This window comes from Brienomyrus brachyistius, chromosome 1, assembly GCF_023856365.1.
Source record: "Brienomyrus brachyistius isolate T26 chromosome 1, BBRACH_0.4, whole genome shotgun sequence".
Lineage (NCBI taxonomy): Eukaryota > Metazoa > Chordata > Actinopteri > Osteoglossiformes > Mormyridae > Brienomyrus > Brienomyrus brachyistius.
The window spans coordinates 36,680,817-36,693,077 of NC_064533.1; the positions used below are offsets into that span (position 1 = coordinate 36,680,817).

At 46.2% G+C, this 12,261-nt stretch overlaps 1 protein-coding gene across 2 annotated transcripts; it reads left to right on the forward strand.

The window, feature by feature from the left end:
- The first annotated feature begins 1,319 nt into the window (after positions 1–1,319).
- On the forward strand, positions 1,320–8,663 carry glb1l (galactosidase, beta 1-like). 2 transcript variants are annotated; one of them, XM_049013682.1, is made up of 16 exons: positions 1,320–1,623; positions 1,942–2,111; positions 2,322–2,472; positions 3,498–3,558; positions 3,791–3,885; positions 4,028–4,208; positions 4,832–4,890; positions 4,994–5,115; positions 5,423–5,463; positions 5,623–5,741; positions 6,115–6,189; positions 6,409–6,498; positions 6,603–6,716; positions 7,190–7,321; positions 7,766–7,993; positions 8,123–8,663. In XM_049013682.1, the coding sequence occupies exons 1-16, from the start codon at positions 1,555–1,557 to the stop codon at positions 8,324–8,326; spliced, it is 1,911 nt and encodes a 636-aa protein (XP_048869639.1). In that variant the 5' UTR covers positions 1,320–1,554; the 3' UTR covers positions 8,327–8,663. The 2 variants fall into 2 exon arrangements, with proteins under 2 accessions (XP_048869639.1, XP_048869718.1); XM_049013761.1 differs by having other exon boundaries at positions 2,322–2,419.
- Positions 8,664–12,261: the final 3,598 nt, after the last annotated feature.

Here is a 12,261-nt window from a genome sequence, read left to right on the forward strand (position 1 = left end):
AAGGATTTATCATCGTGGTGCAATTGTTCTATTATTACCAAGCTATTTGTCACAAACACTGATTTATAGACTAATTTGTAACTAATTTACAGGGGCAAAATACAGTAAGAGAGCCATAACAAATATAACAAAACACTTTCCCCCCAGATCTTATGATGATACTGGGGCCACTCCTTGTATCATTCAATCATTAAGACACTTTCATTGAAGAATTTGAAAATCCAAATGATTTATCCATAGAAATATTTGATGTGAAGTTGGCTTTGAATATCTAAGTAAAGTTAGACAACAGAAGTCTTCTGAAATATTCCTTTACGACTGAAGATGATACATCCGTCTATCCGTCCATCCATCCATTCATCCATTTATCGTCCGCCACTTATCCAGGGTCAGGTCACAGGGACACACAGTCTGAGCAGGGATGCCCAGACCTCCCTCTCCCCAGCCAACTCCACCGGGGGAATAACAAGGTGCTCACAGGCCAGCCAAGTGATATAATCTCACCAGCGTGTCCTGGGTCTGCCACAGGGTCTCCCCCCAGTGGAACATTCCAAAAGCACACCCCCAGGGAGGCATCCAGGAGGCATCCTAGACAGATGCAAGAACCACCTCAGCTGGCTCCTTTCGATGATGCAGGTTGAACAAATGTCTGTTATATCACAGACTGCACGGTACAGCAAGCCATTACAGAACAGGCTATATGGTTCAATTGATTCATTAGAAACAATGCTGATTGAAAGCTTTACCTCAGCAGAAGCTTTGCTGTCGTTTAGAACAGGTGAACCATGATACAGACTTGATGCACAAGGATCAAGGGTCAAAAAGGGTTATTATTAATAATTATTAATATTACCCAATAGAATGGTGCTGGTAAATCTGGCGTCTTTAACTGCAGTTAAGAAAAACAAAAACATCCATCTTCCAACCATTTATCCTGGTCTGTGTTTGAAAGAGAGTGAGCAAGAATAAAATTGCCATAACATCCATAATATTTTCCATACTGCTTATCCATTACAGGATGAAGATGAGTCTTTACCCAGAATGGGATAGCAGTCCATCACAGGACAGTGACTCTCACACAGACACACAATGAACTATTTACATATACTAATTCACCTTTTTGGACTTCATGAAGTAACCGGGATACACGGAAGAAAAAAATCCACGCAATCAGGGGCAGAATGTGCAAACAAGTAGAACAAGATAGCACAACAATAGTCTTGAAGGATTACAATATTAAAGTAACGTAAAAGGATTAGATGCGGAAATATGTGGGGTTTAGGACCCTGCGGATGAGCGCGATGTGAGTCACATGACACGCAGCTGCGGAATCCGGAGTCCTACAACAAATACTGGGCGTGTTTGTCATTTTTATCCCGTGTGTTACTTTATGCGAGTTTGCATAAATCAAGTCAGGTCTCATAAGTATAGCAACGTATTTTGGAAATGTGTGGTTAGCGTAGAAAAATGTTGTTGCTAAATATATGAGTTTGCAAATGTAGATCTCACAAATACAGCAACGAAAGTAGTTTAGCGTAGAATATAAACTAATACATGATGAAAATAAGGTTGTATTTCGTGACCAATTTGATTTGTGCTTGTTTGGTAATGTATCAAAATGCGGTAAGTGATAATACTTTGGGTGCTATTTTTGTGTGCATTACGCATTGGGGTGTTAAAATCCCACTAGGTGTCTGTCTGTTACTGTGTTAATAAATAGTAACGTGTGCTGGTACTTGCCTGTTTCGGATACTGTGAACTTACGTGATTTATGTAAAGGCTGGTTGGTATCAGGTGTAATATCTAAAATAATTCTATAAAATCCATATACGTTTCTCGACACCGATTTGTGATGCTTACTGCAGGTGACAATTTTACATTCTTTCGTACATGGTAATAAAACGTTTACTTCATTTTTTCCCGTCTCATGCACATTTTTAGGCGTTTGAGTCCCGCACGTTCTCTATAGACTACAAGAATGACTGTTTTTTGAAAGACGGGAGGCCCTTCCAGTATATCTCTGGCAGCATCCACTATTTTCGCATTCCGCGTTTCTACTGGAAAGACCGGCTGCTGAAGATGTATATGACAGGACTCAATGCAGTCCAGATGTACGTTATTTTGGCTTTCAGACTGTATTAATAGAAACTTGGGTATGAATATGTTTCTGTATCTAAAAGAGATGTCTTCAAATATAAACACACCCTATAACATACTAGTGCATCTTCTAACTTTTTTTTTGTTTATTTTACTGTCAAACAGTTCCTATTCTGGTCTGCGCATGCATTATTCTGTTCTCTGATGGGTGTTTGCTGCTGTAGATATGTACCCTGGAACTTTCACGAGGCCATGCCGGGCGTGTACAACTTCTCAGGGGATCGGGACCTCGAGCACTTCCTGGACCTGGCCAATCAGACGGGTCTGTATGTGATCCTGCGCCCTGGACCCTACATCTGTGCAGAGTGGGAAATGGTCAGTGTCACATTCGCTCTGGCTCAGTGGTTCTCAATCCAGTTCCTGGTACCCGCCCCCCCCCCCCCCCGTCCAGAATGTTTTCATTCCAACCCTGCCTTAGTCAAACTAATATGACCCTTAATAAGCTAATAATGGGTGTCGCTGGCTAGAAGCAGTATAGGGTGGAATAAAAATATTCTGCGGGGGGTTGGCTTCAGGAACAGGATTGAGAACCACTGCTCTGGCTGTTCAGTGCCCCCCCCCCTTTGGGTTGCAAGGCATTTTGCATTATGGGATTTCAAAGCTTTAATTTAAACCAATACTTAAATTAGTAATTAATAAGTGCTGTGAGCAAGGAAGCCTCATTGATACTTGTGCCACTGAGATGTAGTTGCGTTTGAATGCCTTGTGAGTGGTGCCTTCCATCCATCCACCGGGGTCGCAGGGGAGTCTGGAGCCTATTGGCAGGAACCAATCCTGGGCAGGCGCCAACACACTGCGGGGCGCACACACTCGCACAGTCACATGCACACTGGCACAATTACGGGGCCAACCTACTGCACACACTTTGGACTGTGGGAGGAAACTGGAGCCCCCGGCAGAAACCCACGCAAACGCGGGGAGAGCATGCGAACTCCTTGCGAGCAGAGCTTCATTGCATAATCAGTGGACTAAATTGTGAGTGAGGAAGTAGAGGAACAGTTAAGCACATGATCATTACACTGTTCCCTTATGATGATCTTTTAATGGCCTGATAATGTCAGGCGCCACACAGGAAATGATTCACCAGCCCTCCAGGTCAGTGTGTGCGAGCTGAGGGCAGCAAACTTTACAGTCCTCTGTGTGTTTAGAGTCCATCGCTGCTTCTCCTGTACAAAGGGTCACTCTGGACAGGATGCTAGACCACTGCAATGCATTATGGGCACTTCGGAGGCTCAATTTCACTTAAACTAGGCCTTTCTATGGAAGGAAAGCAAAATGAACACGGCGCTCAAACTATACGGCTGCAGTACTAAATAGTCGCCTTCCTCTAATCCCTGTAGGGTGGTTTACCGGCCTGGCTCCTGCAAAATCCCAATATCGTGCTGCGCTCTACGGACCCAGGTAAGGCCTTCAGAAGCCCCTTGCTGGACGGTACCAAGTAGTAGCCCCTTACTCCCCAATCCCACTTTTCTTAATTCATTGCATTGCATTGCAGGGAAAATAGTATTCAGTCCAGAATGTTCTGAATTCACCGCCAGTCTGTAGGCCTCGGTTTGCATTGCAGATCAGCAGTTCTCTGTCATGAATATATGGGTGCTGGTACTAACTCTGATTGCTTGTGCTGTTAATGCAGACTATTTGCAGGCCGTGGACAGCTGGATGGCTGTACTCTTACCCAAGGTGAGGCCGTGGCTGTACAGCAAGGGAGGGAACATCCTCAGCGTTCAGGTACCTTGTGCATCAGCTCGTGTGAAAGCAGCTTCAGGTAGACAGCCTGTAAGATGGGGCAAACTCTTGCTGTCTTCATGTCATACTAGAGCTAGACATCCCTAGGCACTTGTCTGTAAGGGATTCTTTGCCAATCTCCCAGGTGGAGAATGAGTACGGCAGTTACTTTACCTGTGACTACAACTACCTGCGGCACCTGCACAACCTCTTCCGGGTCTTCCTTGGGGAAGACACGGTCCTGTTCACTACCGATGGGAACACGGACAAGGAAATGGCTTGTGGAACGCTGCAGGGTCTGTACGCCACCATCGACTTCGGAACAGGTAGGAAGGAACTTTGGAACATGAACTGACATGTCAGCTCGGCCTGTTTTTCATTCATGACTTAAATTTGATTGATATGATTCATTGAGGGAATCCATTCTTATTGTCTTTAGGTTTAGTATAAGGTGAGAATATTTAGGTGTGATTGGATATTGGGTGGGGGCGGCATGGTGGTGTAGTGGTTAGCACTGTTGCCTCACACCTCTGGGACCCGGGTTCGAGTCTCCGCCTGGGTCACCTGTGTGTGGAGTTTGCATGTTCTCCCCATGTCGTCGTGGGGTTTCCTCCAGGTACTCCGGTTTCCCCCCGCAGTCCAAAAACATGCTGAGGCTGATTGGGGTTGCTAAAATTGCCCATAGGTGTGCATGTGTGAGTGAATGGTGTGTGACTGTGCCCTGCGATGGGCTGGCCCCCCATCCTGGGCTGTTCCCTGCCTCGTGCCCATTGCTTCCGGGATAGGCTCCGGACCCCCCGCGACCCAATAGGATAAGCGGTTTGGAAAATGGATGGATGGATGGATGGATGGATATTGGGTTTGGAATATGTCTTAATTGCTTAATTTGCAGGTACCGTATTCTGAAAGGTCTGTTTTACTTTCCTAATTTGGTTTATTTCCTGCCCAGACACCAATGCCAGTGCCGCCTTTGACCGCCAGCGCAGGTTTGAGCCACAGGGTCCATTGGTGAGTGAGGTCACAGCCTCGTGACGCACTGCTCAGTTTGGATACCAGCTCAGTTGGGCAGGGGGTCATAGCCCAGCAGAGCCCTGACTCACACATGTTTCAGGTAAACTCCGAGTTCTATGCTGGCTGGTTAGACCACTGGGGTGACCAGCATGCCCAGGTTGACACCAACAAAGTTGCCGGAATGCTGGAGGAGATGCTGTCTATGGGTGCCAACGTCAATATGTGAGTTCCGCAGGTTGGAGAGGCGTGGCTTGTAGATAGCATGGCCTGTGTTTGCTGGAAAAAACTGCATGGGCTGTTGGGTTTAGAATGAACTAATCTATTAATAAACAATATAGACTAATATTCAAGAAATCACGTGTACTGACCACTAGAGGGAGGTAATCAATAGACAGTCTTTATTGCCCATGATTGATAAACCATCTAGTGTTTATGATATCAAAAAGGATCTGAGATTAAAAATTGTAGTGGCACAGAAAGAATTTGCAGTCCCCTAATTTATAAAATCTTCTGACCTTTTCCACCATAGGTACATGTTTGAAGGTGGAACAAACTTTGGCTACTGGAATGGTTGGTCAGCTACTCCCAACTTGTTGCATTTTAACTTGTTGACACCTGCCAGTGAATTTACACCAAAGCATGTGACACGAATAGAACAGACCCTCATGCAAACAACTGCAGGTCCTGCAGCTGCATAGAGATCTGTGCCTGTTTGACCTGATTCCTCAGGAGCCGATCACGATACAAGATACCGGCCAGTGGTCACCAGCTACGACTATGACGCTCCTCTCTCAGAGGCAGGGGACCCCACCGACAAGCTACTGGCCATCAAGGAAATCATAAAGAGGGTAAAATAGAGGCAATGAGCATCCATCTAAAAATGAGGATTTCAACTCATTTTAATAGGAAGGACCATTCTATTTAATGTAAATATTTAAGGCTATTTCTGTTAACAGGTCATGTGACTGTCGTATTGCATTTTAAATGATAGATTAGGTACCTTTTACAACAGTGTTTCTCAGACCAGTCCTCTGGGACCCCCAGACAGTCCATTTTTGCTCACTCAGCTCCCAGGGAATTGGGAACGAACAAAAACATGGACCATCTGAGGGTCTCTGAGGGCTGGGTTGAGAAACACTGTTTTAGAGATCATGTATTAATGTGTGTGCATTCTGCTGTAAGTGTTTAGGTATCACTGGTGTTTTGAATTTCCCTTCCCAGTTCCGAGCAGTACCAGAGGGTCCCATGCCGCCACCCACACCAAAGTTTGCCTATGGCTTTGTCACCTTAAAAAAGGTATGAGTGTCCCTGAGGATTATACCTTTGCTGTGTTCAGAGGTGGAGATTTCAGGTCCAGAAAGTAAAAATCCAGACCAGGATTTTGTTTCAACTAACCAGTTGAGCAAAAAGAGTCACAGTCATATAGTACTCAAGTGGTTGGTTGAAACAAAACCCTGGTCTGGATTTTTACTTTCTGGACCTGAAATTGCCACCTCTGGCTGTTTTGCCCTGCAGGTGGGCAGGATGAGCAGCCTGCTGGACACCATCTCACCCCAGGGTCCTATCTTGTCTCCAAATCTGAAGACATTTGAGGAGATAAAGCAGGTACGGAAATGTCGGGAGGACAGAAGGGGGTGCGGGGAAGGGACTCTAGGGGGGGGGTCTAGCAAAGCAACATGAATAATGTATCCTCTCTCGTTTTCTTGCAGTATTATGGCTACATGCTGTATCGCACCAAGTTGCCCAAAATGCTGTATGATAAAACCCCCCTCATCTCCCCTCTGAATGGAGTCCATGACCGGGCGTACGTCTCCGTCAATGGGGTAAAGACTCAGGGTGCATATGAATGCAGAGCAGTCCCTAACTGGGAATGTAAGATGTTACTTCATCCCAGCAGGAAAATCCTTTGCGTAGAGTGGTGAGGTCCATAAAGTGCACAGATACAAGACATGTAATGCAATAAAAAAATAGCAGATTGCTATATATATAAAGTAGAGCAGATTGCTGCATAGCATATGCTGTCATTGAAGCTATTTCTAGTTGTAAGTTATCTAGTCATTTGGTTTAAAGGCAAAGACGTGAGACTATCCAGTTCATATCTTTTTGTTTGTTTTGTTGTGGCATCTGATGCCCAAAACCAGTCTTGTGGGTTTTGCCGATTTCCTCATTCTTGTACCAGGTGACAACTACCTTAAAAATCAAGACTGTGACTGAAACCCAGTGGTGCTCAAGAACCTGCTTAAGATATTGTTATTAATAGCCTAATATCATGTTTAATGACTTTCTCTTTGGACAGGTGTACCAGGGCCTCCTGGAGCGAGATACTACATTGGCTGTCAATGTAACAGGGAAGCAGGGGGACCAGCTGGACATTGTGGTGGAGAACATGGGTCGGGTCAACTTTGGCAGCAAGATCAATGACTACAAGGCAAGGCTGGATTTAAAACCACCTTATCAATGTTACTCTGGTTGCCTGGTGCTGTGTGGTTCTGTGGGCTAGAGTGATGTCACCGTTGGGCCCTTAAGCTAGGCTCGTAACTCCAGTTGTTCCAGGGACTGGCTGTCCTGTTTTCTCAATTGTACTATTCGTCGAAAGGGAAAATAATTGTTTTTCTAGGTGTCGCATAAAATGCAGAAAACATGGCAGGGCTTTTCATTTTCCAAGTTATTTCTGCAACGTAAAACTTTTTCTGGAGCATTGATGCTATCATGGACATATTTTATAGTGAAAGACACGGTCACACTGTCTCGTGAGTAACAGTTGTGTTGCTGTGCTGTAATTAATATAACAGGATTTGTGAAGTAAAAGCTGCATATTGGCAGGTGAGATGCACACTGAGCACCCTGTGAATGACACTCATTCTGTTCTCAGGGCTTGGTGAGCAATCTCTTCCTCGGCAGTGATGTGCTCACTGATTGGCAGATATATTCCCTGGACATTGATGAAGTCATAGCAAGTGGGTGGCCACATTTAGGGGGACCGGACCTCAGTCTTGAGCCAGAGAGTGAAGCTTTTGAAGGGCCAGTTTTCTATATGGGGACCTTGGAGCCAAAGGGTTTGGCCTGGGATACTTTTCTTAAGCTCAGAGGATGGACCAAGGTAAGTGGGACTGCTGGCAGATCATAGCATGTAATGTTGGCTTTGTAGGAGGGGCCTGGGCACTGTGGTGGCAGGTGTTGAATTCATGTCTTGGCAGCTGAGCATGTTCATATCTGCCTCTGTCTTCAGGGCCACGTCTGGATCAATGGAGTGAATTTGGGCAGATACTGGCCTCAGAGAGGCCCACAGCAAACTCTCTTTGTTCCTGGGCCCTTGCTCAGTGGCTCACAGCCAAACAACATCACCGTTTTGGAGCTGGAGCAAGCGTCAGCTGACACCAGAGTCCTGTTCATGGATCGGGCCCAGCTGAACACTGCCACAGGGGGATCGTGATGGCCGTGCAGTCATGCCAAGCTTCGTGGAATGTCTTGCCATATCATTAGATGTAATCTGATTACTTGAATGTGTAACTTTTGCACTCAGGTCTGACATTGTCTGTGCCTCAAAGAGCCTTATATTACTGAGTATATTTTCTTGTCTTGTATAAATATCCCAGTATCATACCTGCAGAAACGATATAAATTGTATTGATTGCAGTTGTTTCTTGGCTGAACTGTTGCTCTAATACAGAGTGTGTCGTGCTTACAGTGTTTCTGCTGAAGTTAGTGATTGAAGATTAATAAATTAATCATCTTCGTGCTTGGAAATAAATTTATTTTGAACATTTTAATGCTCATTTGGATTTACATAAGCAATTCCTCTTTGGCTTAAGTTTTTGTTGTCTTCAGTGTTTGGGGAAATTAAGTCGCCAGGAACTTTGATTTGGTACTGAGCACAAATTATAATTCCTTTGAAGCTTAAAGATTTAGTATTGTTTTTTATAATTAATTGTGAAACAGAGTCATCTGCTGACTTGGGATGACTGCTTGTGGTGAGTTCCCTAGCTGCCTGGGGACTAAAGTGAACCTGATGCTGCGGCCAGATCACTGGCCAGGAACCGGAGTGTAACTGACGCCGTGGCCTGATCGCCCGCCGACTGGGGACCGGAGTGTGACTGACGCCGTGGCCTGATCGCCAGCCGACTGGGGACCGGAGTGTGACTGACGCCGTGGCCTGATCGCCAGCCGACTGGGGACCGGAGTGCGACTGACGCCGTGGCCTGATCGCCAGCCGACTGGGGACCGGAGTGCGACTGACGCCGTGGCCTGATCGCCAGCCGACTGGGGACCGGAGTGCGACTGACGCCGTGGCCTGATCGCCAGCCGACTGGGGACCGGAGTGCGACTGACGCCGTGGCCAGATCGCCAGCCGACTGGGGACCGGAGTGCGACTGACGCCGTGGCCTGATCGCCAGCCGACTGGGGACCGGAGTGCGACTGACGCCGTGGCCTGATCGCCCGCCGACTGGGGACCGGAGTGCAACTGACGCCGTGGCCTGATCGCCAGCCGACTGGGGACCGGAGTGTAACTGACGCCGTGGCCTGATCGCCAGCCGACTGGGGACCGGAGTGTAACTGACGCCGTGGCCTGATCGCCCGCCGACTGGGGACCGGAGTGTAACTGACGCCGTGGCCTGATCGCCCGCCGACTGGGGACCGGAGTGTAACTGACGCCGTGGCCAGATCGCCAGCCGACTGGGGACCGGAGTGTAACTGACGCCGTGGCCAGATCGCCAGCCGACTGGGGACCGGAGTGTAACTGACGCCGTGGCCTGATCGCCCGCCGACTGGGGACCGGAGTGTAACTGACGCCGTGGCCAGATCGCCTGCCGACTGGGGACCGGAGTGTAACTGAAGCTGTGGCCAGATCGGCAGCCAGCCGGCTGGGGACCAGAATGTATCTTCTTTCAGAGAAGCAGTGATGCTCATTGGCCTGCTGCCCATACCGCCCCTCCCCCATGGCCATTAACTACAGGATATTCTCATTAACTGACACCAATTACTCATGTGCCTGAGAAGGAGGAAGTCTTCCAGATTTCCCCCAGCGATCTTGTTGTGCTTGACCTGCATTACATACCAGAGCACCCTCACTCACTGTGTGCTTTATAACCTCTTGGTTAGTTGTGTGTTGTGTGACTCATACTCTTTGCATAGATGTGTGTTTATTTAGATGCACATCAGGTGACATAGAATTTTTCATAGTGTGATACTTTGGTCTATATGTCTAGATAGTGTACTGTCGCTTGATGCTGTTTCGGTATTCTGAAATCTTAGCAGTACAATTCGCTGAGCCAGCGCAAGAGTCTCCATGACATTCTTTGCCGAATGGTGAACCCCCCAGAACCTACAGGCAGAAGGTAAAGAGTAACCCATTATGGGACACCAAACCCAGAACACCTACAGACATTTTAACAACTCCAGTTTACCTTAGCCTGTTTTTGGTGTGTGTGTGTGTGTGTGTGCGTGCGTGCGTGTGTGTGTGGGGGACCCGAGAACCCAATGAAAACATGCCAACTCAGGCTCTACATGTGCAGAGACTCAAATCCAGGTTTCCAGAAGCATGAGGTGCCTATGCTAACCACAGTACCACCATGCCTCCCCAGGTATAGGTACAGATACAGATAATTTTATTGGTTGAAGAGATAAAAATAGTCCTGTACTCACTGACCCCTATTGGGCACCATTAGATGCCTTACATCTGGGCATTGCGCCATGGCAACAAGTGTTACATGTACTCAGCGAAACTACACGAGTAGCACTACTAGGTTGGAGCTGTGTAATAAAGAATCACGCTTTTCTGGACATTAACCGTGGCAGGCGATAACTAAGACATTAGCATTCCCTTCCTGAGTGGTAACCCTTACTTCCTGTGTGCTATAATATAACCTTTAGCTCAGCCATTCCCTCCAAGGCTGTAATAGGCAATAATTCTGGTGTATTTAGCTCGCGGGAGTTCTACTTACACAAAAATCTTCTGTGGGCAGAACAAAATGAGAGATAACCAGTCAGAGAACCTAGCTAGCACACCTCACATAGCCACACACTTCTCCCATTCAACTACCTGCATCTGCTGGAGATGCTGGGATAAGGTTAACACGCTGCTACAGGCTTTAGGCAGACTTTACAAACAGAGCGTGGTTTGTTTGACGTCAGAGTTTGCATAATCAAATCAGTTCCAAATGACTCAGGAGACAATGCCAGTTTTAGAGATGTCTTCTTGCTTCTGCCAGTTTGTGTCTGAAGGCAATCTCACAGAGTGCAGGATCAGCATGATTAAAAATACCCAGGTTAATTACCCTGGTTATTTAGTGTCTAGCTCTTGTTGTTTTGATATTTCCGATTCATCTGATGAAGTGTGTCACATTCCATGGGTTCTACTTTGCATGTGTGCAAAGTTCGACACAAAATGTTTTTGCTAGTTTGGTACCAGCGCATTGCTCATTTTCACGTCATGCGCACGTCAATAAAATAGTAAATGATTTTGCGCCTACTTTCCGCTCTTGGGGGTTGTGTTTTTTTTTTTTTTTTAAATGAGGCGTGGCCTGGCACATTGTTGACGCATTGCTGTTTTATGGCAGCGAAATCACATTGTGCTTTTAACCAGCAAACGCCAAATCCAAAATAAGTTGCACGTTGTTAAACGATAGTTAGGGGTGTGTTACGTGAGGGTGCGCGACGCTCGCTATTTACACAGATATTTTCTCGAAGTGCATTGCTGTTTTTTTGTTTTTTTAATTTCATTTGTATACGTTTTTATTGAGTACATTTTTTCCCTTCACGTAATCATACTGCTTAATAAAAACCAAAAGTAAAACAATAGGTATATATTAAAGAACAAACCATATCATTTAAAAACCTTTTGAGTCCATTATCATAATTAAGCGCGTACATACTGGAAGGAGGCCGCCCCCCCATCCTGGGTTGTTCCCTGCCTCGTGCCCATTGCTTCCGGGATAGGCTCCGGACCCCCCGCGACCCAGTAGGATAAGCGGTTTGGAAAATGGATGGATGGATGGTAGCATACTGATTAAAAAATGACATGTTTTTGGGGAAATTAATGACACATTACACAGATATTCAGTTACATCCGGTTTATTAACAACTTTCAAAAACATTAAAACTGACATTAACGCTCTTCAAATGTGTCAACACATTTTAACATTTAAATAAAATACTCACATAAACAAGCTCAAAAACACCAAGCACAGAAACATGCTTACATAAACTGGCAAAAGCCTTGTGCAGAACAAAAGAAGTACAATCACTTTTGTTATTTACAATGTTCAGAGATCTTATGTTAGTCCCTGTCACGATCGCCGATAAAAACGGGCGATCGAGCGTGCAGGCGAGCTAGCAGGAAGCAGGCAGAATCGGGGAAAAAACCGGGGA

Bases quoted from the DNA above. Each gene is read 5' to 3' on its own strand.
- glb1l (XM_049013682.1), top strand. From the start codon at position 1,555: ATGATGAAAATAAGGTTGTATTTCGTGACCAATTTGATTTGTGCTTGT. The intron at 2,473-3,497 runs GTCAGTGTCACA...TAATCCCTGTAG, and splicing joins TCTGTGCAGAGTGGGAAATG to GGTGGTTTACCGGCCTGGCT. The intron at 5,742-6,114 runs GTAAAATAGAGG...TTCCCTTCCCAG, and splicing joins TCAAGGAAATCATAAAGAGG to TTCCGAGCAGTACCAGAGGG.